The sequence below is a fragment of the Bos indicus x Bos taurus genome, chromosome 3 (assembly GCF_003369695.1).
Source record: "Bos indicus x Bos taurus breed Angus x Brahman F1 hybrid chromosome 3, Bos_hybrid_MaternalHap_v2.0, whole genome shotgun sequence".
NCBI lineage: Eukaryota > Metazoa > Chordata > Mammalia > Artiodactyla > Bovidae > Bos > Bos indicus x Bos taurus.
In genome coordinates, this window is record NC_040078.1 from 101,844,048 (window position 1) to 101,869,380 (window position 25,333).

The 25,333-nt window shown below is 48.9% G+C and overlaps 1 protein-coding gene across 9 annotated transcripts in view; it reads left to right on the plus strand.

Moving 5' to 3' along the window:
• The window catches only part of ERI3 (ERI1 exoribonuclease family member 3), a 130,839-nt gene that overhangs the window by 19,474 nt on the left and 86,032 nt on the right, over positions 1-25,333 (plus strand). For all 9 annotated transcript variants that reach the window (XM_027537478.1, XM_027537484.1, XM_027537480.1 and 6 more), the window contains 2 exons: positions 14,820-14,936; positions 21,682-21,741. In XM_027537478.1, the coding sequence (XP_027393279.1) occupies positions 14,820-14,936; positions 21,682-21,741 (177 nt within the window). The remainder of the gene's footprint in view (positions 1-14,819; positions 14,937-21,681; positions 21,742-25,333) is intronic.

Consider the following 25,333-nt stretch of genomic DNA (forward strand, 5'->3'; position numbering starts at 1 on the left):
AGACATTTTGGAAAACTTCACAGGAAATTGATTGCTATCCCTACAAATCACACTGTATTGGTCTCCTCCTCCATTTGAGGCTGAGCAGCAGGAGGCTGCCTCTAGCCCTCCCACCGCCCCCCCCCCCCACCGCCCCCCCCCCCACCCACCTGATACACACACATTGCTGTTGCTCTGTATTCCGCTTCTTCCCTTCTCTGCGCCTGGTTCCTGCACTTTGCAAGTGGATGGAAAGGTCATTCCCTAGAGAAAGAACTCACCCCTTCCTTGCCTTTCACTCGTCCTGGTCCAGGTTCCTCCAAGTGGGAGGGGTCGGGTCAGGCTCTTTAGCAGGAGGGCCCAGTTGCTGGGTTGCGGTCCACCTGCCCATGGCCCCAGTCAGCCAGCCTCCTTTTTCTGTAAAGACAGGCGAAGGCGCTGATGCTGTTCTATTCTTCTAAACTGGGAAATGAAATGCAAAACCGACGTTAATGTAACATTATGGTTGAGATTAAATGCACCAAAATCAGGAAATTCAAAGTTATGCTTCCCACAGCAACTATAACTCAGCCTCATCTGGCGTGTGTAGTATTTTGTGTTAGTGAGGATGGTGTTATATGTTAAGACATTAAAGTTAACACCATAAGCAGAGCACAAAATGCTTGAGGGGGCTGAGTTATGATGACTGTGTGAGCCGTAAGTGTTCTTGCATAGGCTCTCAACTCCTGGAATAATTTTTCCCCTGCCCATCAGACCAATTATTGCCTTTCTTCTTAGTTATATGTCTGCTTTAGCACATCTCTTCTTCCAGGGTCACTATAAATGAATTCCTCTATTGGTGGCCAGTGATGGGTGGGAATGGCAGCCCACTAGGCCCTTTTGTCCTTTTTGTTGCTGCTTCCATAAATGTGGTGCCTCCCCTGCCCCCTCCCCAGGCCCCCCCTCCACAGGCTGCAGTTTCCTGGTGGTCCCTCATCGGGATGGGCCTCCCAAGGCTCTCACTGTGGCTCCTCACTAGTGCTCCCTGAATGGGAACAAGCATTTGCTGTGTCCGGGTCCGGGCCCTGTTGAAACTTCAAGTGAAAGCCGAACGGCCCTTCTTTATTCGGAGCAGACATAGCAATGTAAAAGTAAAATATACATCTCGGGAGCTGAGCACTGGTGCACGGTGGCGCTCTCTTGTGTGTTTGGCGTAGCAGAGGTACATCGAAGTGGGTTTATTTGCACTATTCAGTCTGCTTCTCTACCTTCCCCAGGGTTTATACCTTTAACCTGCCATAGTGTGTAGTTAGGCTCTGGAGTTGCCTGGGGGTGGGACCAGGAACTTTCCTTGGGAAGAAGCACTGGGTCACTGGTAACAAAATCAACCACGTAACTTAGTGCAAATCAGGAGACATTTCCCCCAGCCTGTTATTATCTGGTGGCCTCTCCAGGGCTGAGACAGCTCTTGGAATGCAGATTTTGTTAGACACTGGGCTAAGGTTGGTGGTGGGGAAGAGCTCTAAAGAATGGGGCCATTGATGAATGGTGAATGGAATCAGGGATTGTAAACTACCAGTGACACTGAGCTGCCTTTTAAGGTTTTTGTTGGACATGACAAAACTAACCAAGTCCGTAAAAGAATAGGGAGGACCTCATGGTAACCACCTTAGAGGCAATGAAAAAGCCTCTTTTTACTCTGGATAAAAACTTCAACCTCTATGTTAGATGCCAGGATATAAAAACGAGAAATGGTCCCTACCCTCCAAGGGGCTCATAGTCAAGGAACATGATAACCACCATCGCCTGGGTGAGTACTTGGCACAGTGGGCGCACAGAGCAGGGGAACGGTCAGCCCTGCTTCTGGAGGGGTCTCATAGCTCCCCATTAAGGAAAGTCAGGAGGTCAGAAGTGCCAGGTGGACCCGAGGGCTCTCAGAACTGCTGTAGCAGGAACAAAAGAAGGTGCTCACAGAATGCACCAGGACCAACTGACCAAAGTCTGACAAAACTGAGCTGGATTGCAAGCTTGCTTGTGTGGTAGTTGAAAATGAGGGAGAGGGAGAATGAAGACTTTGAACTGGCAATTTTTTTTTTTTTTTCTGTGCCACGTGGCTTGCGGGATCTTTCAGGCCCCAACCAGGGATTGAACCCAGGCCCTGAAAGCATTGAGTCCTAACCACTGGACCACCAAGGAAGTCTCAGAACCCAGCCAGTGATTTCAGCATTTGGCTAGTATGATTGTCTGTATCATTAATATGGTATTTTTCACATTCAAGAACATCAGTGAGACTATGAAAGCTAAAAAGGTTTAAGAGAATTTTATGCAATAAAAGTGTGAGAGGCAGAAGGGTGAGGGTCAAATAGAAATATGTGAGCTAAGGCCCTGAGGCATTGTCAGGGAGCTGCCCTAGAAGGTGGCACTGGTCTGGGCTGTGAGGTCTCTAGGGAGAGGCAAGGGCTAGGGGACGACATCACCCCCGACCCCCTGCTCCTAGTACTGGCAGTTTGGATCTGAATCTGCTAGGCATCCCATGGGAAGACCTCCTTCCATAAACTGGGGAGGTTTATACCCTTCAAACAGATAAATGGCTAGCTGACTTAACACTGAGAACAGAAGGAAGGAGGGAAGGATTAATGAAGAGGCAGGAGGAGAGAAATGACTCGCTATAGACTGGAGAGGGTGGAAGGTGGGGACAAAATGAGCTGTCCGTCTGAGCAGCAGCAACAGGTAACAGCCACAGAAAGAAAGCCGGTGCTTTGGGAAGGGGGAGGGGCGTGAAATCCTGAGGAGCATTTAGGGTTGGTCTCGGGCTTCCCTTCACCTCTCCCTGCCCCCGTCCTGTCTTGTTTCTCCTCTCGCTGGTTACATTTCGTATTTTGTAGACGGGAATCAGTTGTCTGACATGAGGAAAACTGATACTAGGAGATGCTTCCTTCATCTCTGTGTCTTGTTGGGAAAAAGGATCCTGCATCATTTTGATTAAGATGCTTTGGAATGATTATTTTTTATCCCCTTATCCTAGGTGTTCACAATACTTAAAAAGGCCCCACAGTCATACATTTATGTGATGAGTTTTGAGCTCTAGCTGTGAAAATTGAGTCATTGCCTAAAAGCCTGGAACAAGAGTGTTCCCAGATTGACATTAGCCAACCGCACCCCCCACCCCCGCCCCCCAGGCTGGCAGGTCTGCAGCAGAAGGGTGAGCAGGCTAGGACAGGCACAGATGGTTTGTGTGTGTGGAGTGCAGCCATGGGCAAAGCCTGGTTAGGTACTGGGAGAATCAGGAGGGAGGAGGACTCTGGAGGGGAAGTCAAGTGTTATGGAAGCTCTTCATCTGAAGTAAAACTGCCTTGGAATGGGCTTGTTTAGACCCTGACCCTCCTGTCTAGTCAAGGCTATGGTTTTTCCAGCAGTCATGTATGGATGTGAGAGTTGGACTATAAAGAAAGCTGAGCGCCGAAGAATTGATGCTTTTGAACTGTGGTGTTGGAGAAGACTCTTGAGAGTCCCTTGGACTGCAAGGAGATCCAACCAGTCCATCCTAAAGGAGATCAGTCTTAGGTGTTCATTGGAAGGACTGATGTTGAAGCTGAAACTCCAATACTTTGGCCACCTGATTCGAAGAACTGACTCATTGGAAAAGACCCTGATGCTGGGAAAGATTGAGGGGAGGAGGAGAAGGGGACGACAGAGGATGAGATGGTTCGATGGCATCACTGACTTGATGGACATGGGTTTGGGTGGCCTCCAGGAGTTGGTGATGGACAGGGAGGCCTGATGTGCTGCGGTTCATGGGGTTGCAAAGAGTCGGACACGACTGAGCAACTGAACTGAAGTGTCTGTAGTGGCCAGTAGGAGATCTTGGTCCATGGTAGTAAATGTCTGTTGTGTGAGTTCCACTGTTCCAGTGCCCTGGTCAGTGTCTAGTCCAGGGGAGGCCCTTCCAGCCAAGGACTTGTCTGAAGGCTAACTACTAGCAGAGGCTCTCACTGGGAGGTGCTGGTGTTGCTGAAAGGAAAGGAAGTGCAGAGTCCACAGTAAGGTTGATAAAGTAAAATCGGCGAGCCAGGAAAGGAAGTGTGAATGTTGAGTGGAAGAGAAGAAACAGAAGTAGATGTCATTAGCCAGTGTTCAAGGGAATGGAAGGGAAGGTGTTCCAAGGGGTTAAATATGGGCAGAGGGAAACTGGTTAGAAGCTATTACTTGAAAGTGGGTTAGTGGGTTGGACTAAGGTGGTGATGGTGGGAATGGAGAAGAGTTATGTGTTGTAGCCCTTAGATCTGCTGGGAAAGAAACAAGCTTGAGAACCATGCTCTTTAGTAGCTCATAGCTTTTTGGGGGTACTGGTGGGCTCTGGTTGTCAGTGGTGCTAAGAGATTTGGTGAGGAGTGGAGAGTGGAAACCTGCGGTGGTTATAAATGGAGTGCTCTGCACTGAAGGCCTGTGTCAGGGACGCCTGACGTAGTGAGCTTAGTGGTGATGCAGGCAGTTACTTTACTCCTCTGGTATCTGATGAACTGTTTGACCGTGTCCTTTGGGAATTAGATGGTGATGGTGGATAGGACGATAATTGGCTGAAAAGCTTGGAATCTTGCTCTACCAATGTGATAAACTGAGGGCCATGGCTTGAAATTGCAGTGTCTGAAATGGAGTTCAGGGAATCTGTATTGATCACAGTCTGTGCTCCCCGCCTCTCCCCAGCACTAGCAAGTATGAACGAGAAACCAACTGATCACCCGAAAGGAATTGGTAGTTGGGGATGGAGGAGGCGGGGACTGATGACTGGGAGGAAGCATGCAATTTTGATAAGGTCTGCTTTCACTAGAGAGGTAAGGTGACCAGAGAAACAATGCCAGGGGCAGGCCTTGGTTCATGGTATGGTGTGGTGTCTCCAGCTTGGGGCCTCAGGCTATTGTAGGAATTGCTGTGATCCTGCTTTACCTCTGTGGCCAGTGTTAGGCTTAATCAGGACCAGGGGTATAAAGAAAGCTCCTGGCTGATGTCTATAATGAGAGGTCTTCCTTGGAGAGGTATCCAGTCCCACTTTCTGATTCATTTGTGTAGAAGGAAAATGTTTTTCTGGAGAGAGTAGTATGATGAGTGCTCTGTGGGGAGCTGATGCCTGGGTCTTGATCACATTCTTGAACGGAGCAGGCATTGCCTTGGCAGGAGGACCTCTTGCAAGCTTCCTAACAGAAATGTGTCAACTTGCTCTACACAGTTCTGGGATGTGACATGTCAGCTTTTCCATTGTGGATCTCTGCAGCCAGGAGAATGAAATGTCTGATGGCAGAAGCCAGGAGTGCTTGGCGGAGTGCTTGGCAGATATAAAGGGTCACCTGAGGGGGTTGAAAGTGGGCCGAGCAAGGGTTTATTCTAAGAGCCAAGAACCGTGGGCTCTGATGTTCTTTTGTCAATGTCTCTGTGATAAGGACTTAGTCACACAGATATTCTAGACTATACCTTGGCTAAAATGTGGTCTGAGAACCAGTGGCATCCCCAGCCCCTGGGATCTTGTTAGAAAGACGGAGTATCAGGCCCTTGTTGTTCAGTCACTTGTTGTTCAAGTCATGTCTGACTCTCTTGTGACCCCCATGGACTGTAACCCACCAGGCTCCTCTGTCCATGGGGTTTTCCAGGCAAGAATACTGGAGGGGGTTGCCATTTTATTCTCCAGGGAATCTTCCTGGACCAGGGATCGAACCCGTGCCACCTACACTGGTAGGTGGATTCTTTACCACCGAGCCCCCTGGGAAGCCCGTTATCAGGCCCAGCATTAGATAGAATGTAGTTTGACAAGATGTCAGGTAATTCGAAGTCTGAGAAACACTGCTCTACTCCTCTAGTGGTTCTCAAACTTCAACAAGTCTCAGAATTACCTGGAAGCTTTTTAAAACGTAGATTGCTGGGCCCACCCTCAGGGTTTCTGATTCAGAAAGTCTGGATTGGAGGCCAGAAACTTGCATTTCTCATAAATTCCCAGGAGATGGGAATTTATGCTGCCTGTAAGGGACTGTGCTTTTAAGTCACTGAACACCTTAGCTTTCTCGTCTATAAAATAGGGCAGTGATGCCTGCCTTATGGAGATGTGGATTCCTATGAGCCAGTGTGCGAGAGAAGTGTTCCGGCAGTGTGGACAAGATGTCAGTCTGTGTCGCTTGCTTACTGGTCAGTGATTTTGAAAATCTGCCGTCATGGCAGCACAGCTGTTTCCCTGGCCTTGCATCTGGCTGTCGGGCACACACAGAGAGCAGGGGATCTATGAAGCTCCCCTGGGGGATGCTGTCTTCTGTGAAGAGACTAGCGGGCCCTGGGACTGTGAGTGGGGATTACTGTGCAAGGCTTCCTGAAGCCCAACTGGCCTCTCTGGGCTTCTCTCCTAGTTGCCTGGCCAGAGCCCACTTTCTGCCTGAGTGGGCCTGGTCTGTCTTGATCACCTGTTACTCAGCCCCACCTCTTCACTCCTGGCTAGTGGGTCTTCAGTGCAATATTTTCATTGATTGGAAAAAAAGGACTTTGTCAAACCAAGCCTCTGATTCATCTTTTGTGTTACATAACTTTCCCCACCCTATGGGGGGATTAACTGAACAGGCTTTGGCTGCAGCGTGTGCCCTGGTGCCAGAATGTGGACGCTCAACCTCCCCTCAAAGTGAGGCGAACTGAGGCAGAGGCTGTTCTGTGAGGAGCAGTATAGCAGAGTGCTGAGGAGCACGGACTCCAGAAACGGACCCTCTGGATCTGAGCCTGGTGTCCGCCACCATTGTGTGGTGCAGTGTGACCTGCCTTGAGTGAGTTACTTGTACTTGGTATGCCTCAGTTGGCATTACTGGCAAAATGGGATTAATGATAGTACCAATCTTATAGGATTATTGGGAGGATAAAATATAAGAGCTTAGAACTGTGCCTGGCATGTAATAGCTATATGTGTCAGCTCTTGTTAGGAGAATTACTGCTAATGTTATTTTGACTCATGGCCTCATAGTAAGCTATTGGGGTACAGCAGGTGGCTGGGAGGCCGGCCCTCCTTCTCTGGGGAGCATAAAGCGAGCCTGCAGGTCCTCTATCAACATGTAGACGGAGCCACAGCACTATCCAAAGAGGTTTTTTCCCTCCATTAGAATGGTAAGTTGAATTTGGCGCCCTTCCACTTCCATGCCCTCCTGGACTGCTGCCCCTGGGGGACCTCTCCTGCACACAACCTGAGATTTGTTTAAATTAATTCCCTGACAAATGTAGGTATACAGGTAGCTGCAAAGAAATAATTTGGTGGTTTGCTGCCCGGAAGGGTCAGCTTCACAGAGGCCACTAACATCAGAAGTTATTTACAATTGAGTATCTGAAGATGTTTGAACTGAGGCTGATTCAGAGTCATGTGTGTGTAGACACCAGCTTGTACACCCCTGGGTGAGGATGTAGTTTCTAAGATCTTTGGTCTCCTTCATTTATTGGTATTATATACTTTTAAAAATTCAGATTTCAGTAAAATCTGAATTATAATTCAGTTTGCACCCCCTCCCCCCTGTAAAGAACAGCAGTCTCTATTTTCAGCCTCTTTTCTATATTTTAATTGCTTTGGGGTCTATGGGAATGGGTGAAGACGGACGTGTAGGTGAAAAATCAGCCTTGTACAGCTTCAATTTTTTACCCTTCCTTGTCCTGAAACTTCGAGCATCAGCTCTCATCTGTCAAAGTGTAAATCAGCAATTAAAACCCAAACAGCCAAATGCCAAAGATGACCTGAAGCACAAAGCAACTGACAAACAAGTCCGGACAAATCGACGGGTAATTTATAAGCTTTGCCCTAAAATCTAATTATTTGGCAATTCGAATTTGCAGCCAGCCAGGGCTCGGCAATAAATTTAACCCGCCATAAATTATTTAGGAGCAGGCTGTGGTGTAAATCAAAACCACGAGTGTTTGTTTAAGAAATAAGCTCCTTGTGCATAAAATGTCTTTTTTTTCCCCCCAAAGGAGAAACTGTTAAGTCAACTACCGTCCCTTCGTTACCCAGCACAGCCTGCAGTTCTCCCTTCTCCCTCTCAACTTCCCCTCTTCCCTGTGGTCAAGAGGCTCCTTGATCCCTTGGAGAAAGGTCTTGCCTTTGCATGAAACTTTTATCCAAAAATCTCTGTCTGGATAAAATTCATGTTTTCACTAGGTACGACTTTTTCTGCCTTGTCGTGTGATGATGTTGCTTTTGGATTTTGTCAAACCTTTCTCTGCAGGACTGCACACGTTTTGGACTTTGAATCAGTGGGTGGAGAGAAGGCATAGATTAGTTGTAAACTGAGGGAATGCCAGTTCCTAGATTGAGAAGGGGGAGCCATGAAAAATGACCTGCTCGTTTCAGAGAGGACCATAGAAAGATTGGCTCAGGGCAAAGAAGAATCTGTGCTTTGGAGAAAAGGTCTGTAAGAATGCCACACTATTAAACCCTCTGTCCCACTGTCAAAAAATGCCTAACCCAAAGTCCTTCTGCTTAAAATCCTTTTGTTGTTGTATCTTTGAATATAATCTTATCACTGCAGACACTTTAGCTTAAGGGAGTTTGAATACCCTGAAAGTAACCTATACATTTATTTCTTATAAGCTACTGATTGTGGGTATGAAATTTCATGTGAAGTTTCATTTGAAATGCTGTTGCAGTTTTGTCTTCAGTTTATTAAGAGAATCACTGGGGTTCCTACTCAAGCAATTAGAAAGTAGCTGCATTTGAAATCTTTGCTCCAACTGAAACTTCTACTCAAAAAGATAAAAGAATATTTGCTTGGTGCTTCCTTTTTATCTCTCTGTCTTCCTTCCCCTTTTAAAAAATACTTACAGCTGGCATTTTATTGAGTGAGACAGCAGATACAATAGGTTTGGAACCATGGGTACCTTGAGAAATCCAAGTTCTAAGGCTTTTGTGCTTAGTTGTCAAGATGTGGCTGGTTCCCATCCATCATCAGCAGACCAGCTTTTGGGGTTGTGGTGCTCTGCCCTTGGACAACCTAGTAGCGCAGGTAGCGGTGGATGGTGTAGGGTGACCAGCTGTCCTAATTTTAGCAGATTACTGCTCCAGGAATCTGTGGTCCCAGGCACACAGAAACTGGGACGTTGGTGGTTTGTAGCAGTTGAGGGAGGCTGGGAGATGAGAGGCAGGGGATCTGGTAGAAAGTTCTTTGCAGCCTGGCTCTGCCACCTCCCATCTTGTCACCTCTGGTCCTATGGAGAACTCTGTGAAAACAGAATTTTCCTGTTAGAGGCACGCTCTTGGCTTCTCTCTTGCCATTTATCAGCCCCTTTATGTGTTTATTTACCAAAAGCTGAGAGTGGGGTCTGTGTGCTGGAGCAGACCTGGGTGCTAGAGATGCAGACTGAAGGCTCGTAGTTCTCACCCTCCCTGAGCACGGAGCCCAGCACTGTGTGTGTCCCTGCAGCTGTACTGGAGGCTTTTCAGTTGGAATCCTGCAGGACTTTCTGCCTGGATGGTTCACGTTCACTGCTCTTATAACTCAAGAACAGTCTTTCTTCTTAGGAGATAGAGCACTGAGCTCCTTAAAGACAGTCTTTCAGACTAAAAGAATCAGATCTTTCTTGACCCTTCAGATTTTGAGAGCTATTAGTCCTACTGTCTTTCAGAGAAGGCAGTGGCACCCCACTCCAGTACTCTTGCCTGGAAAATCCCATGCACAGAAGGGCATGGTAGGCTGCAGTCCATGGGGTCGCTAGGAGTCAGACACGACTGAGCGACTTCACTTTATTTTTTCACTTTCATGCATTGGAAAAGGAAATGGCAATCCACTCCAGTGTTCTTGCCTGGAGAATCCCAGGGACGGGGGAGCCTGGTGTGCTGCCGCCTATGGGGTCACACAGAGTCGGACACGACTGAAGTGACTTAGCAGCAGCAGCAGCAGCAGTCCTACTGTCTTTAAGTCTCATTTTCCCCATTTGGAGTCCCAGCTCTGTCCCTAACTAGCAGTGCAACCTTGAGCAAGTGACAACTGCTTTTGGGGTCTTAGTTGTCCTGTAAAATAGGCCTAATAAGGATTCCCATTTCATGAGTTGTTAGGTAGATTCAATGTCGTCATTCCTGTTGCCCATTTAGCAGAGCGTCTGCCACCTCTGTTGTTGTTCAGTCACTCAGTCGTGTCCGACTCTTTGCAACCCCGTGGACTGCAGCTTCCCTGTCCTTCACCATCTCCTAGAGCTTGTTCAAACTCATGTCAATTGAGTCACTGATATCATCCAACCATCTCATCCTCTGTTGTCCCCTTGTCCTCCTGCCTTCAATCTTTCCAAGCATCAGGGTCTTTTCTAATGAGTTTGTTCTTCCCATCAGATGGCCAAAGTATTGGAGCTTCAGCTTCAGCATCAGTCCTTCCAGTGAATATTCAGGACTGATTTCCTTTAGGATTGACTGGTTGGATCTCCTTGCAGTCCTAGGGACTCTCAAGCGTCTTCTCCAACACCACAGTTCAAAAGCATCAGTTCTTCAGCACTCAGCTTTCTTTATGGTTCTACTGTCATATCCACACATGACTACTGGAAAAACCGTAGCTTTGACTAGAAGGACCTTTGTCGCCAATGTAATGTCTCTGCTTTTTAATGTGCTGTCTAGGTTTGTCATAGCTTTTCTTCCAAGAAGCAAGCATCTTTTAATTTCATGGCTGCAGTCACCATCTGCAGTGATTTTGAAGCCCAAGAAAATACAGTCTGTCACTGTTTCCATTGTTTCCCCATTGATTTGCCATGAAGTGATGGGACTGGATGCATGATCTTCGTTTTTTGAATGTGGACTTTTAAGTCAGCTTTTTCACTCTCCTCTTTCACCTTCATCAAGAGGCTCTTTAGTTCTTTTTCACTTTCTGCCATAAGGGTGGTGTCATCTGCATATCTGAGGTTATTGATATTTCTCCCGGCAATCTTGATTCCAGCTTGTGCTCATCCAGCCCAGCATTTTGCATGATGTATTCTGCATGGAAGTTAAATAAGCCAGGTGACAATATACAGCCTTGGCTTACTCCTTCCCAATTTGGAACCAGTCTCTTGTTCCATGGCCAGTTCTAACTGTCTGCCATATAGTAAGCAATAAATGGAAAGAATGAAATGATTCCATGTTGTGTTTGTCTCTGAAGGTGTTGGGGCCAGCTCCTCACTACCCCTTGCCCAGGCTCCCAGCACTTCGGAGAGAGGAGACACATCGCATTGTATTTGCCTTTGTGTCTATACCCAGCCCCTGCCTGGTAAATAGCAGGTGCTTAATAGTATTGGTTTATGACCTGATGATGATGACAATATGACTCACCTTCCAGGATTAAAAAGGGTAAGATGAGAAAATGTATTTGAAAACGTATAATAAAGAGCATAACCCTGGGTATGTTGCTCCATTAAAATACTTCTTGTAGTGCATTGTTCATCATTTGCTTTTTTGCTCTCTGGTTCATGTACTTCTCCAAAGCAGACCACATCTTATCTCTAAATCACACTACCACACCTGACCAGGGTCCTGTACAGAGTAGATGCTCATGTAGTTTGATTGGATGCAGACATCATACAGAAGTAAGGGATTGTGAAATTACTATTAGGGCTGGAAAAGAGGGCTGTTAAATACAAACCAGTTCTTCTTTCCTTCATGGTGCTGCCTTTACACAAGCAGACACTCAACTGTTCCTTTTTAAAAAACTTTGTCCAAGGGGAATGAGGAAATTGAGGGAGGGCAAAGGAGGAAAGGCAGAATAACAGGTTCATGATCCGAACAGCTACCCCTAGAAGTTGGCACTTAGGGACATCTTCATAAGCTTTGGGTGGGATGAATGTGATCAGCCTATAGCTTTGGGGTTCCCTCCCTGATCATTATCAGCTGAAGACTTGTGAAGTGGTTGGCCTACCGCAGGTGTACAGGCTGCAGAGTTTTGTCAGCTGGTACAGACTGGGGCTCCTCTTCCATGAATGGGCTGTTGAGAACAGTGCTTTGAGGTTCTGGGCTTGTCTGGGCAATATGGAAAGGTTAGAAGTAGCTAAGTGAGGTCCTTTTTGTTCTAACTCCCCAAAGGGTCTTCTATCAGAAGTTCCTCTTTTGCATCTTCCATGACTCAAAAGAATATGCCAGTGTGTAAGGTCCTTGTTACAGTAGCTGAGGGTGGTGCTGAGGTAAGACTCCTGCAAAGTCATGTTCTGAGATTGGCCTTGTTCTTGGTCTTGGAGAGAAGGCTTGGCTGATGGCCAAACAACGTTGGAGAGGCGTTTAGGATAGGTCCAATCTGCTGCATGCTGGCCCGCAGACATTTCAGAGGGGTTACCTCTCTTCATACAGAGCCAAGGCTGACTTGTTCCCCCTCTCTGGGAGGGTGATTTTGAGTGTGAGCACTTAGGTTGGCTCCATTTCCCCAGGGGTGAGGAAGCCAGTGGCAGGAAGGATTGAGCTGTAGTAGGGAAACCCAAAGGCCAAGTGTTAAGAGTATCTACTGGGAATGCTGACTCGGTCCTGGTCAGAGCGGGAGCTGAAGCGCTTAGTATTTTACAATAAATACTAATAAAATTCTAGATCTATAATAACATTTCAGATCTCTAAAACAAACCATCTGCTTGTAAAAAAGTGGAAAGAGATCAACTTTAAGCCATAAATTCTTGGTAATAGAGGGGTTTTTTTCTATTTATGTTTGATAGATATTTTTGTTTCCAGAGGAATGTCAACTCCTAATTTCATAATGTATCATGGGCTTAAGAAAATTGAATTTAATAAAAGCCAGAGATGAATGGCATCCTTAAAGGTCCCAACACTTGTCTTTATTAGCAGGACAAACTGCAGGTCTCCAAACACTGCTTCTCTCCAAATGAAAGTTTAAATGAAAAGTACAGTTGTGTCACAGGTTAAATTTCATTGTGGGCCCAGCTAACATTGTTAGTGAGGAGCTGGCTGTATTTGTTTCCTTAGACACCAGGGCTGCCAAACCCACCAGGCTGTGGAGGTCTTTCCATTGGGGAAGTGTTTCTTCTACTTAGTGGCAGAGGAAGGATATATCAGAAACGAGCCTAACTCAGATGAGCCCCACCTCAGAGTTAGAGCTTGGATTACTAGGTATCTGATTTTTCAAGGGGATTGGTGTGTACTTTGTGTGTGTGTGTTTTGTTTTTCAGAGCCAAGCTCTCCTCTCTGGCCTACCTTGTGGTACTCTGGGAGGAGAGGCACCACTCAGTTTAAGCAGCAGCCTGGGCCTCCTCTCTGCCCCGTCTCTGCCTCAGTCTTAGTTTTTCCACCCTTCCTGTCTCTAGGGGCTCCTGACAGCTTCCCCATCCTTGGGGCAGCCCAGGGAGCTCAGGCAGCCAGAAGCTTTGAATTTCTCTGTCATGAAATCTGGCTGCCTTGGTTTGGTCTTCAGTCCTGCTGTGATCTGTTGGATAAAGATGCTTGAAAAACGAATCCCATAGAGCAGGTGTGTTTGGTGGGGAGACACCAGGCTGCCCTGGAATATCAGGGAGACAGGCCATTTCTCCTTCCGTTTCCCCACTCATCCATTTCCTGAATGCAGTCAGGTGTCAGCGGCTTCTGTGTTGTGTCTCTGGGCTGTCCCTGGAGAGAACCAATTTGCCTTGATTTTAGTGATGCTGGAAAGGTCCTCAGCAGAATGGGTGACCTGGGGAAAGGATGCCACTGGAGCTGACTGCGGGGGCCACTGAGTGGGCAAAGCCCCGCTCCTGTCTCTGCAGTGGAGGCCTCTTTCACATGCTAATTTTACTTGGAGGATTTTCCTTTTATTTATTTTTTTTATTATTTCCTATTTGTCTCTTCCAGATGTTTTCAGGGCAGTTTTTTTTTGTGTGTGTGTTGTAAACTAATTCCATTCATGTTTTAAAAATTTATGAAAGCACTAATAAAAATGTCAAAGTGGTAAAAATGTTAGCTTTTCCTCTGCTTTGATTAAATTTTGCAAACTGTTTTTGAATATTAAAAAGCAATAATTTTTTTTATTCTCTCTCCTGGCTTCCCCTCGTCTCTCCGGCGCGTGCGTGCTCTCTCCGGCCCTCTGCCCCCACTCTGGCATGTTCCTCCCTTCCCAGGAGCGATGTATGAAGCAGGCTGCACAGTCGGCATGCTGCAAGCCTGTTTGCACACCAGGACCTTGGTGCTGTGCATCTCTATTAAATAACGGAGACAAATTAATCTTAGAGACACCAAACAAATTGTCACTCCTCCTCGTTCTCTTCCATTACGTTCCCGCGGACTGGGAAGGGCTGGCTAAGCGATTGGGCTGGGCGGGGGGATGCTGATGGGTGGATGTGCTGCCTGAGAGAAAGGTGGGAGGCACTAGCTCTTAATACTGTTATTCAGGTTTCTCCTTCTCTTCAGTATCGTCTTTGGTTCCTTTGACTTTATTTATTGCCTATCTCTCTCTCTTTTTTTTTTCTTTTTGTAAAAGCTAACGAAACTCATTGGCTCTGTTTAAACTTCATGCACAGAGGTCTGTGCATTAGTCTGATGGCTGGTTATCTATGTGGCTGGAGACTTAGGCCCCTTCCAGGGAAGGGACCCAAGCAGGAGGAAGGGGGTTCTCCTTTTAGAGGCTGGAGTGAGCAGACCCCTGCTGGAGAACCAGGGGTGGGGGAAACCGGGCCAGATGCTCCCACTGTCTCCTTCCCCTTCCCAGAGACAGTGAGGGTGGAGTGTGTGTCGGGTCCCTGGAACCTGTGAGAATGTTAACTGTGGGAGGGTCAAGATTATAACTGAGCTGGCATCTTCTCACTCAAAGTCTTCAGTTTGACCTGGCAGGAGCTAATTAGTCCAAAACACTCCCCCATTCTTGATTCAGAGTTCTTTGAGATGGTTAGTTTAGAAAAAAACAACTGATTCTTCCTTTTCTGTGCCTTTGCCATTCCAGGAAATCATCGAGTTCCCCATCCTGAAGCTAAATGGCCGGACCATGGAGATTGAGTCTACCTTTCACATGTATGTCCAGCCCGTAGTCCATCCACAGCTTACTCCCTTCTGTACAGAGGTAAGGGCCCTGGCTAGCGGCAGGCGCTGCTGGGACAGGAGCTTGGGGATCGTTGGTGCTCTATACTGGCTGCTGAGGGAAAGCATAGGTCTTCTCAGTGGTTAAGGCAGGTACACATTGGGCCCAGCAGTTGGCTTTTTACAAAGTCTGCCACTCCCCTTGGATCACTGTGGTCATCGGGGAACCCAGGGAGAGTAGTGATTCACTCTTCCCGGTTTCCCTGACACTTTCCCTTCCTCATCATCCCAACCTTTCCTGGTAAACCAGGAACTTGGAGTCTAGGAGTGGGGTGGTACCTCTGGGGTTCAGCTTCTTTTCAGTTCCATTTCCCCCTAGGGTCCTTGGCAGGAGGTGAAGATTTCAGCTTCTTGGTTATGTTGAGGCTTTCTTAGCTGTCTGGTGATGATTTTCTGTCCTTGAATGAAGTGGTGCTCTGTGAAGCATTGATGGAATTTGTGGGAAGCACAGCGCTATCACTAAGGAAAGAGATGGGCAGTCCAGGTGGGGAATGAGGACAGCCTGGCCAAGGCGGAGATGTCTTTATCCTTATCCTAGGCTGCTTCTGTACTTGGGCACCTTGCCAAGAGGTTAGTGTGGCCCCATTTTATGGATTTTGAAACTGGGACTGAGATCTTGGCGCTTGCTAGGGGCTCAGAAGAACCATTGGCAGAGAGGAGGCGCCCTGGAAGAGTTTGACTCTCAGGACTGTATGAAGAAGCCTTCTGTGGCTGCTTTTCCCTGTGCTGCATCGTGTTACGTGCTCTGTGCTGGGGTGGTAGAATCATGGGCCAAGAGTGTGTGGTAGCAGAGATCCTGGGAAAACGTGAAAGCAAGGAGCTCAAACCAGTCAATCCTAAAGAAAATCAACCCTGAATATTCATTGGAAGGACTGATGCTGAAGCTGAAGCTCCAATCCTTTGGCCACCTGATGTGAAAAACTGACTCATTTGAAAAGAAGCTGATGCTGGGAAAAGATTGAGGGCAAGAGGAGAAGAGGGCAGCAGAGGATGAGATAGCATCACTAACTCAATGGACCTGAGTTTGAGCAAACTCTGGGAGATAATGAAGGATGGGGAAGCCCAGCATGCTGCAGGTCATGGGGTTGCAAGGAGTTGGACATGATTTTGCGACTGAACAACTAGCATTTGGGGTGAGAGTACGTTAGAGACTTGGTGCCATCATCCAGGGACCTGCTTTCTCCATATGAGTGAATCAGGAGGACAGAAGTTCTCAAGTAATCCCCAAACAATCCCTTTGGTGTGGTGGGGTTTGGGGAAGTGCCTGCCTGTGCTGGTTGGGGAGCTCAATGGTCTCTGATACTGACTTAGCCCAGATATGAGGTCTTGGGCTCCTGGCCTTGATGCCAGTGCCCCAGGTGGGCCTTTTGTTGTAGGTATCCTTCTGCCAAGGAGTCTAGTCTCTCAAGCCTTTTGTTGTTCCAACCAATGATGATGCGGCTCTTGTTTCCACTGGGACACCTTTTCTCCCCTCATTCCCCTGGGAATTACCTGTACCACTAGGGGGCGCTAGTCTGTCCTGTTTCCCTCTTTGGGAAAAAATCGTCACTTTAATGATGATGAAAATCCCCTTCCTTATGGGAAGGGAAGGGAAGACTTTCCTGAAACTAGCCAGGTTCTTGAGCCCTCCACTGGCCTGAAAGTGTAGTGTCCCCTTATCTTTTCCTTCCTCCTTTCTGTGTGCGGCCTCCCCCTTGGGGCCTCCAGTTCCAGCTCACTGCCTGACGTCGACAGGCAGGCCTAAATTGGGGGAAGCTGGTACTTGTTTAGGGATGGGATGGAGCATTGCTGGAGCTCAGCTCTGGGCAGGAGTGGATGCTTGAGGATATTGGGAAACAGGGGTTTTTCAGAGCAAAGTTGGTACTGCTTCTCTTTTGAGGGAGAGGAGAAGGGATTGCAAGACTCTGATGAGAAATGTTTCTTTTTTCTGGAAAGTCTCACCGAAGGACACGCATACATAATTTGGAGGGTAGCAGGCTTGGTGGTATTGGATCCTCCTTATGAAGCCTGCTCTGAAGCGAGGCTGTGACTGTGCTGTAGGCATGGATTCTGCCATCCTCTCTCAGGCTCCCAGAGCTCAGAACTCCCCCTGGCCTGGTCCCTGCTTTTTCATCCAGCCTCAGATCTCCCTGCTTCATCTCCCCCTCACTTTTCTCAGTCCGCCTCTACACGCGATGGTCCTTCTGCCTGTGTACCCGCCTGCCCTCCTGCTTGTCCTCCAGCACTCTGCTCAGGGTCACCTTCTCTGGGAAACCTTCACTGAGCCCAGGCTGGGCCGTGCTCAACCCGGCATAGCACAGTCAGATACATTATACTGCAGTCATTTGTCCATCTCCCCACTAGACTGTGAGCTCCTTGATGGCAGAAACCAGATGTGATCCCTGACGGTCCTATCCTTAGGGCCTGGCACCAAGTAAAAATCCATGTTCCTCAAGTGGCTGGTGTCAAGGAGTTTTTCTACCACAGCCTGCCTCCCCGCAAAGTAGCTGTACTGCTCACTGCTCTTTTGAGTAAGTAACGTCTTCTTTGGAAAACCTCAGGTCATCTAGATATCGCCCTGTCTAGATGGACTATAATGCCAAGGGAGGCACGGACACAGAATGGGGCCGTCCTTCTGCGACCTCATCCAGTCTGGCAGAATGTGCCTTTGTGGACGGGGCGGGGGGCAGTGAGATCATTCCAGCCACAAGGAATCTTTCACTGGTAAGGCTGAGGAACAACCCCAAACCTCCAGACTTTTCTAAGCAGGTCCTCCGGGAGGATTTTCTCTCTTGGACCAGAAGTTTTGTTTTTAAGAACCCTGGCCATGTGTGTGCATGCACAAGCACATGCTTGTGTTAGGAGAGAGACAGGCTCCGTGCTGGACAGCCAGAAGAGGGGTTCTGCCTTGAGTGAATCTGCAGCCCGCATGCAGACACTCTCACTGCTCTGAGTGATGAACATGTCATTAGCCTTCTTGAGGTCCTTTCTTAGTCCCAGTTGAGAGGCTTCCTGGAGATGTTCTGACAGAAACAGGATGGGGGTGTGTTTTCTTCCTTCTCAAGCCCTTTCCTACCACCTCTAGAATCCACTCCAGCTCATTACATCTCTGCCTGTAGCAGCTGGGCTGCTGCACAGTCCCTGACCACGTGCAGTCCTTTTTGTTATTGTTGTCACTGTGGGAAAAAAAAACAAACTAGGAAAAAATACCCATTTTGCTAAATGCCAGTAAAGGGCTTTGTCTTGCACCTGTACTTGTAAAGGGTGAGATTTATTGGTCTCTTTGTCTGAGGAGAAAGAGTGGGTCTGATTATCAGATTGCACACCAGAGACAAGTGCTTATGTAATCAACAAACTGTCTTGGTGTCAGAATACGATTGTGCTGGAGATAAACTGTGAAGGGAGAAAGCACTGGATGCTGACATGCTATTGGCAGCGAGCATCCAGGGCTGCGTTCTGTAGTTGCCCGTATTTACGAACGAGGAAGCCCACTCGTCCCCAGACTGAGCTCTGGTGCGGGTAGGGGATCTCAGTCACCAGTCACGTTATCAGTCAGGGTCAGAAGCCCCTTGCCTTGTGGTTTCTGAGTCTGGGGAAGCGGGAGTTAATCTGTAATCCCTCAGTGAAAGGAGCCACAGAGCACACATTAATCCTTCCTCTCACCTCTCCTGCTTTAAGTGGTTAAGGTCTCTGAGCTCTGTTTAGCCTGTGAGCCCTGGTTCTCAGCTTAATAAATACTTGGCTTTGCTCTAGTACCTTTCATTGTGAGGATGTGAAAGCTTTTTACAAACATATATTAACCCAAGTGGGAATGGACTTAAACAGCAGCGTGAAAGATTTAGGTTAGGCCTAAGGTATCACTTCCCAGTAGTATTTTATTATATTTTCTGTCTTCCTCACAGTTTCTGGTATGTCTTATAGGTTGTCGGTATCAGGTATGGGGATTGACTTCTTAAATTTCACCCTCCACCATCTTCATCGAGTGTCTTGACAGAGCTGATCAGATGTGGTCCATTGTTGGGAGGCGTTAATGCAGGGGAGTGAGGCCTGTTCCTGGAAGGATCTCAAGCCCCTGTGTCTCTGGGGGTTGAGTTCAAGTCCCTTAGCTATAAGCTGTAAGCCATGCTTTGGACCACAGGCGGTTTGGGAAGCATGGAGAGAGGGAGGAAGCCAAGCTCACTAGGCTCCTCCCAGGCTGATGATTCTAGGATTGCTGACCACTGCGGGGGAGTGTGAGAAAGCCCTAGAATCCTGGAGGCCATCTGCACCTCTGCACCCCATGGTGACAGGAGGCGGGCCTAGTCTTTGGTGAGAGATCCCGCAGGTCAGCGCCTCGGTTGTTGTTTTCGATGTAGTACTTTTCCTGGGACCTAGGGCAGGTGCTGACCTCAGTCCCATTTCCAAGGAGCGAGGGTTCTTGGCAAGGATGCTGTTGGTCTCCTGTGTAAGAGGGAGTTTCTGGAAGTCCTTCAGAATTCATCTGAGTGACACTTGGTGGGAGCCAAGAGGAGGAGACCTAACCTTGCCCCAGGAAACTCAGACTGGACACGAGACTGTGCAGACCCTGGGGCTTTCCCTGACAAGTGGCTGTGCGCCCTCTTTTCCAGGATTGTCCTGATCCAAAGCCCCAGCGCCAGGTTTGGGGATGTGACTCAGCCCTAGGAGAACCTAGCAGGAGAGAAGCTGGGCGAGAAAGGGCAGTAGTGGGCGCAACCAGTCATCTGGCTGTGGGACCTGGAGTTGGCAACAGGCCTGGTCCAGACCTTGCCAAGACAAAACACAGGGCCCTGCCTGCTCAGTGTGGCTCTGGGTGCTGACTGGATTGGGCCAGGACTGGGCTGCCAAGAAGAACTCAGATTCCACAGTGGCAGGGTTGTCATGCCTTTCTTCACTGCTGGATCCCTGCCTGCTTGAGTGGGGCCCAGCCCCTCCAGGAGTAGATGCTGACTGAAGGAAAGGAGAAGCCTCAGTGCTCCATGATGAAAGCCACAAACCTGGGGCTCTTCCCCATCCCCACCCGAGCCCTCAAGGGACCACCTTTTCTTTTCTTTGGCTCAGGCCCTCCCTCTACTGGGCAGTCCTTTGGTCTTCCAAGCAAGGAAAGGGTGTGGAAGTGCCAGCCGGGTGGGCATGCTGTGGGTTAAAGCCTCGCGAAACAACAGTGTAGTTAATCTTTCTAATTTATTTTCCTTTTAGACCATGGGAAGTCTGTAGGCAGCAGCTGTTACCCAATTAAAATACAGATTAATATAAAAACAGTTTCTGGAATATAAAATAGAGTGGCTGTGTCCTTACACTTCCTTAAAATACCACCTAATAATGACTTGATGAACTACAGAAACCCACCTAGAGGAACTCAGCGTTCTTAAAATGAAAATTTCTTCCCTAAAAGGTGTGTATTACCATTCCGTGTAAGTCGCTATGAGAAAATAACCTTCCCTCTTAGAGCCAGCGGTTTGTGTGAGTTGGGTATTTGGTATTCATTACACATAATTATAGTTTAATTGGAGTTTAATCCCCACCCCCCACACTTAAAAAAAAAGAGAAGTTTCCAATCAGGCCTGAGATGCTACTCTTGTCTGGAAGTGGCCGGGGGCATGCCGGCCATGGTGATTTCCAGCTGGGTCCATGTCTGTGCAGGGGCCTCCTGCTGCAGGCCCTGCAGGCAGCCTCTCTAGTCTGTACTTGAGGGATATTTTCCACTTCAAAATAAAGCAGACCAAAGCACCAAGCTGGTTTGAACCTAGGCCTGACCTGGGTGGAGCAGAGGCCCTTGAGTGAGAAATCCTCTAGGCTAGGTTTGTGGGCTTTTTCCTCTGCTGAAGGTGCCAGTTTCCTGCTTGCCCAGCCGGTATCGAGGGCCCAGGTATGCAGGGTGAAGGGTGGATGCCTGGGGGGCCCCCTGGCCCTTCACTGGTCAGAGGGGGAAGTGCTGGACACCGAGGCTCAGAGAAAGGGGGACTTGGAACTAGAGGTCCTGGTCCCATGTGGGGGCATTCCCTGAGTTCTGCAGGAACTCCTGAGGAGCCTGGAGGTGAATTTACTTGGGCTTCCCAGGTAGCTCAGCTGCTAAAGAATCTGCCTGCAGTGCAGGAGACCCTGGTTTGATTCCCCGGTCAGCAGGTTCCCCTGGAGAAGGCATAGGCTACCCACTCTAGTATTCTTGGGCTTCCTTGGTGACTCAGACGGTAAAGAACTCACCTGCAATGTGGGAAACCTGGGTTCAATCCCTGGGTTGGAAAGATCCCTCAGCCTACATGAAAACTAAAGCCTTGATAGCTTCCCTGATGGCTCAGCTGGTAAAGAATCTGCCTGCAATGTGGGAGACCTGGATTTGATCCCTGGGTTGGGAAGATTTCCTGGAGGAGGGCATGGCAGCCCACTCCAGTATTCTTGCCTGGAGAATCCCCATGACAGAGGAGCCTGGCGGACTACTAGCACAGTAATTCGGGAGGAGTTATTGCACCTACTGAATACAAAAGATGTGTAAAGTCGTATTTTCTGCAAAATGAAAGCTGAAAACAGGTCTGAGACCCAGCCCATGCTCCCTATGTGGATATGTACCCGCATCTCGGGGCAGGAAGTTGTGGGGGTACGTGATCCCCAAGGCTTCTGCCAGGTTTGGAGCCTACAGCTGTGCAGGTCAGAGGCTTTTACTGTAGAAGGAGGAAAACAGAAAAGACTCCAGTCCAGCTTTGAGTTCCTGCATCCCCAGTTTCCACCCATAGGCTATTTCTCTTTCCTTTCAGCTCACCGGGATTATTCAAGCCATGGTGGATGGTCAGCCAAGCCTGCAGCAAGTGCTGGAGGTAGGTTGAGTGACCTTTAATTCCTGACCTCTGACCCCTTCCTGCCACCTTCCTCTCCCTCCCCTCCTGAGAATGTAGCCATGTAATTTGACTATGATTATGGCTTGATTAGAATAACATTTGCTGTCACATCAGTGACATGCTGTTGAGAGTATTGAACCATTGATCTGTCATCTCCAGCTGTTCCTGTCAGGGTTACTGACAAGATGTCCGCGCGCCCCGGGAGTCAGTGGAGGCCCCGCCTGCTCGCAGCCCGAGGCTGTTGCTGGCCGGTGGCTCCAGTGACTCGGGCAGCCTGCGCTGGGAGCAGGGGAGCCGAGCTGCGGCACTGCGGGCGGCCCCGGGGACTGGAGGTGTTTTTGTTTAGCTTTAGTGTTGGCTTCTTGTGGCATGTGAGCACTTCATTAACTCACCCAGAACTCCCCATTGATGGCTTTTGTTTGCTGTCAGCTCCTCCAGGAGGTGCGGCCGGCCCGCCTGCCCCACTGCAGCTTGCCGCTGGATGCATTGTGCCTGTCAGGGGTGCGGAGGCTGCACTGGGTAATGATTCCTAATCAGAATAATTACAACAATTGCCTATGTGAGGAAAATCAAATTAAAGGCTTTAGAACCCTTGGCAGAGACCACACTTCTGGGATATTCTCCTTGGGGAGCTGGAAAAGGTTAAGACGCTGCTTCTCGTGCTCCAGCCTAGGGAATCGGGAAGCCGTGCTTGGCCTCAGCTCATCTCCCACCCCCGCTGGCCTGGAGTTTGCAGAGAGGGAGAGAGCCCCCCTCCCCTTCCTTCTCTAGGGGGAGGGGAGAGGCGAAAAAGCCTGTGGATCGCATTAGGTGCTTTATTTATCCTTAAGAGCAACACGCCCAAAGCTGTGCCCCATCGCAGGAGCAAGCCGTGTGTCTGGGAGGACAGCAGAGCACACCTACGCTGGAGGGAGTAGGGTGGTGGCAGGGAGAGGGAGGACGATCTTTTTCTTGAGCCCAGAGGGCCTGTCGCATGGAGGAGAGAAATGCAGACTGAGTTTCCTGGGGCTCCTCAGGGTGGAACTAGGGCCAGAGAGACAGGTCTAGGCTCACCCAGTGGCCGAATATGTTCCTGGTCCCAGGGAGCATGCAGACCCAGGTTCTATGGCTGGTCAGGCTCTTGAAGGGTTGGGAGAAGATGAGCCCTGAAGTGTCTCCCAGCCCCACTGACCCTCTTCTTGGGTGGGGAGATTCACCCCTATGACTAAGGGGTCTCCTCAGCCTGGACTGCTCTGTCCAAGACCAGACTCAAGGAGAAAGAGGGGACCCTTCCATCCCTGTCTTCCAGCCAGCATCCCAGAGCGAGGCCAGGGGACAGGCAGCTTTTCCCTGGAGTGTCTCTGGCTGGGATCTTGGGAGGAAGATGCTTTTTCTGGGCCAGCACCAAACCAGGGCTGTTGAGGTTATGGAGTTTTCTCCTGACTGGTGCTGGTTGAGGGGGAGGTTGGTCTTCAGGAGGCTTCCTCCTTTTGACCCCGAGCCAACCCTGAAACAGGGTGCTCAGAGGAGTCTGAGTCTCACCCAGTCTCAGTGTACTTTGTGGGTGAAGAGGGGAGATTGCTGGCATTGAGGGAGTCTCTGGGGGCTCGAGGAGACCAGACTGGGCTCTGCTTTTTCCCATGAGTCCTGAGCTGGTTAAAGAGCTGAGGAGCTAGTTCTCATCCTAACCAAGGCCTTGAGCAGATGGCCAGATGGGTGTTTGTTCAACACATTTGTTCTTAGCCGGTCTCAGACTGGGCTCCTCCACACCTTCAGTAGCCGGGAAGGCTGGCTACTGCGGGTTGTCTTGGTGGTCCCTCCAGCCATCTCTCCATTCAAACAGAGAAGGGAAGGAAAAGGACAGGCTTGATTCCAAACACATGACTTCCCTGGACAGCCTTGTAGCAGAAGCTGCTCACTGAATACCTGCTGCATGAGTGAATGGCCTTGGCCCTAAGCTTCCAAGGAGCAGTGAGTGCTTCCCATGGTAGAGGCCTGGTCTTGCTGGGCGTTGCCTCCTGACAGTCCTGTCCTGTCCTGCTCTCTTTTCCAGGACCACTGTGCAGGAGTTGGGGCGTTGGGGAGCCCCCTAGCAGGTGGGGCACTTACCTTGGGGATTTAAGGCCAGTGAACCGGAGCGAGATTAGCTGACTTAGGGAGCTCCAGGTTTGCCTTACCTCTTTTCTTATGTAATGTCTACCTAATTTTCTTTAGGTGACCCTAGGGAAAGGATGCATGTGTGCATGCATGTGTGTGTGTGCGTGTGTGTCCGTGCAAGGGCTGGGGCCAGAGTGGCCCAGGAGACACACATTCAGCAGTGGAACGTCCAGAATTTAGCTGCCGGGGAGACCCTTGCACTGAAGAGGATGCTCTGGGGTGCAGACTGTGAAGAGGGTCTGCAGAGTCTGGCCCTGATGTCCCAGGAGGTAGGGCTGCCGTAGCCATGAAACTGCATGGGACCATCGGCCCTGCTCCAGGACTGCTTCAGCTGGGCCAGACCTCCAGCATCTCTGAGGATCCAGGAAGCCCAGGGTTATCATGGGCTCTCCATTATCTGCTGCATACACAAGGCCTTCACAGTCTGGCCTCCCCCAGCCTCATTTCCTGCCCTTCCTTTCAGTCACTACAGAACTCCAGTCACATTACTTCTTACTCATATCTCAATCAAGAGATCGAGAAGGGACTGTGCTGGGTTAGGGATTAGGACAGTGAATAAGACACCTTAACAGCCCCTGCCTTCATGGTGCTGATAGTCTGGTGGGAAAGGCAGAATTTAAACAGACAATGTTGCTCAGACGCAGAATGTCTGTGCCTTTGCCTCCTGTCCTGTGTTCCAAGCTGTCAGGCAAACTCAGCCACCCAGCCACTAGTTCAGTCATCTTTATGCAGCCTTTCTGATGCCTTTCCCCGTGAAAGCTGGGGCTGGCCTCCACCTCTTCTTGATCCGATGGCATCCTGGGTGCTTCTCCATTGATGCCTCTGTTGCATTGTATTAAGATGATCTGTCTTCCTCCCCTTCCCAGCCTGCTGTCTATTTTTAGGTAGGCACTTAATCCATTATCACATATAATTCACAAAACAACCTTGTAAGGTTAGTCATCCTACCTCGTTTTATAGATGAAGGAAACTGAAGTTCAGAGGGGTTAAATGACTTTTAAATGACTTCTCATCAGTGACACAGCCAGGATATAGAAGAGCCAAGGTTAGAACCCAGATGTGTCTGATTTTTCAATCCCGAGTTTCTAACGACCGTGCGATATAGCCTTTAAAAATAATCCCCCTGTGTGAGTGGCACAGCGGTGTGATCTGCTGCACTCTTGCCCCATGCCTGGGATCTTCTGAAAAGTAGGCACTGCTTCGTGAATTCTTTATGATAATTCTCTCGTTATATACTGATTTTAATATTTGTACTTGCAGTGTGAGTGCAAATAATAAAATGGATCCAAGGGATGAAGGGGAAGAAAGACTTAAAATGTCTTTAGGAGCAGTTTCTTTCCCTGTCTAGGAATTGAGCTCAGCCTTCAAAAGATTCTGCTGAATTTGAATCCCCAACCAGGAGGAGAAAAATACAGATTCTGGGACCAGTTGATGA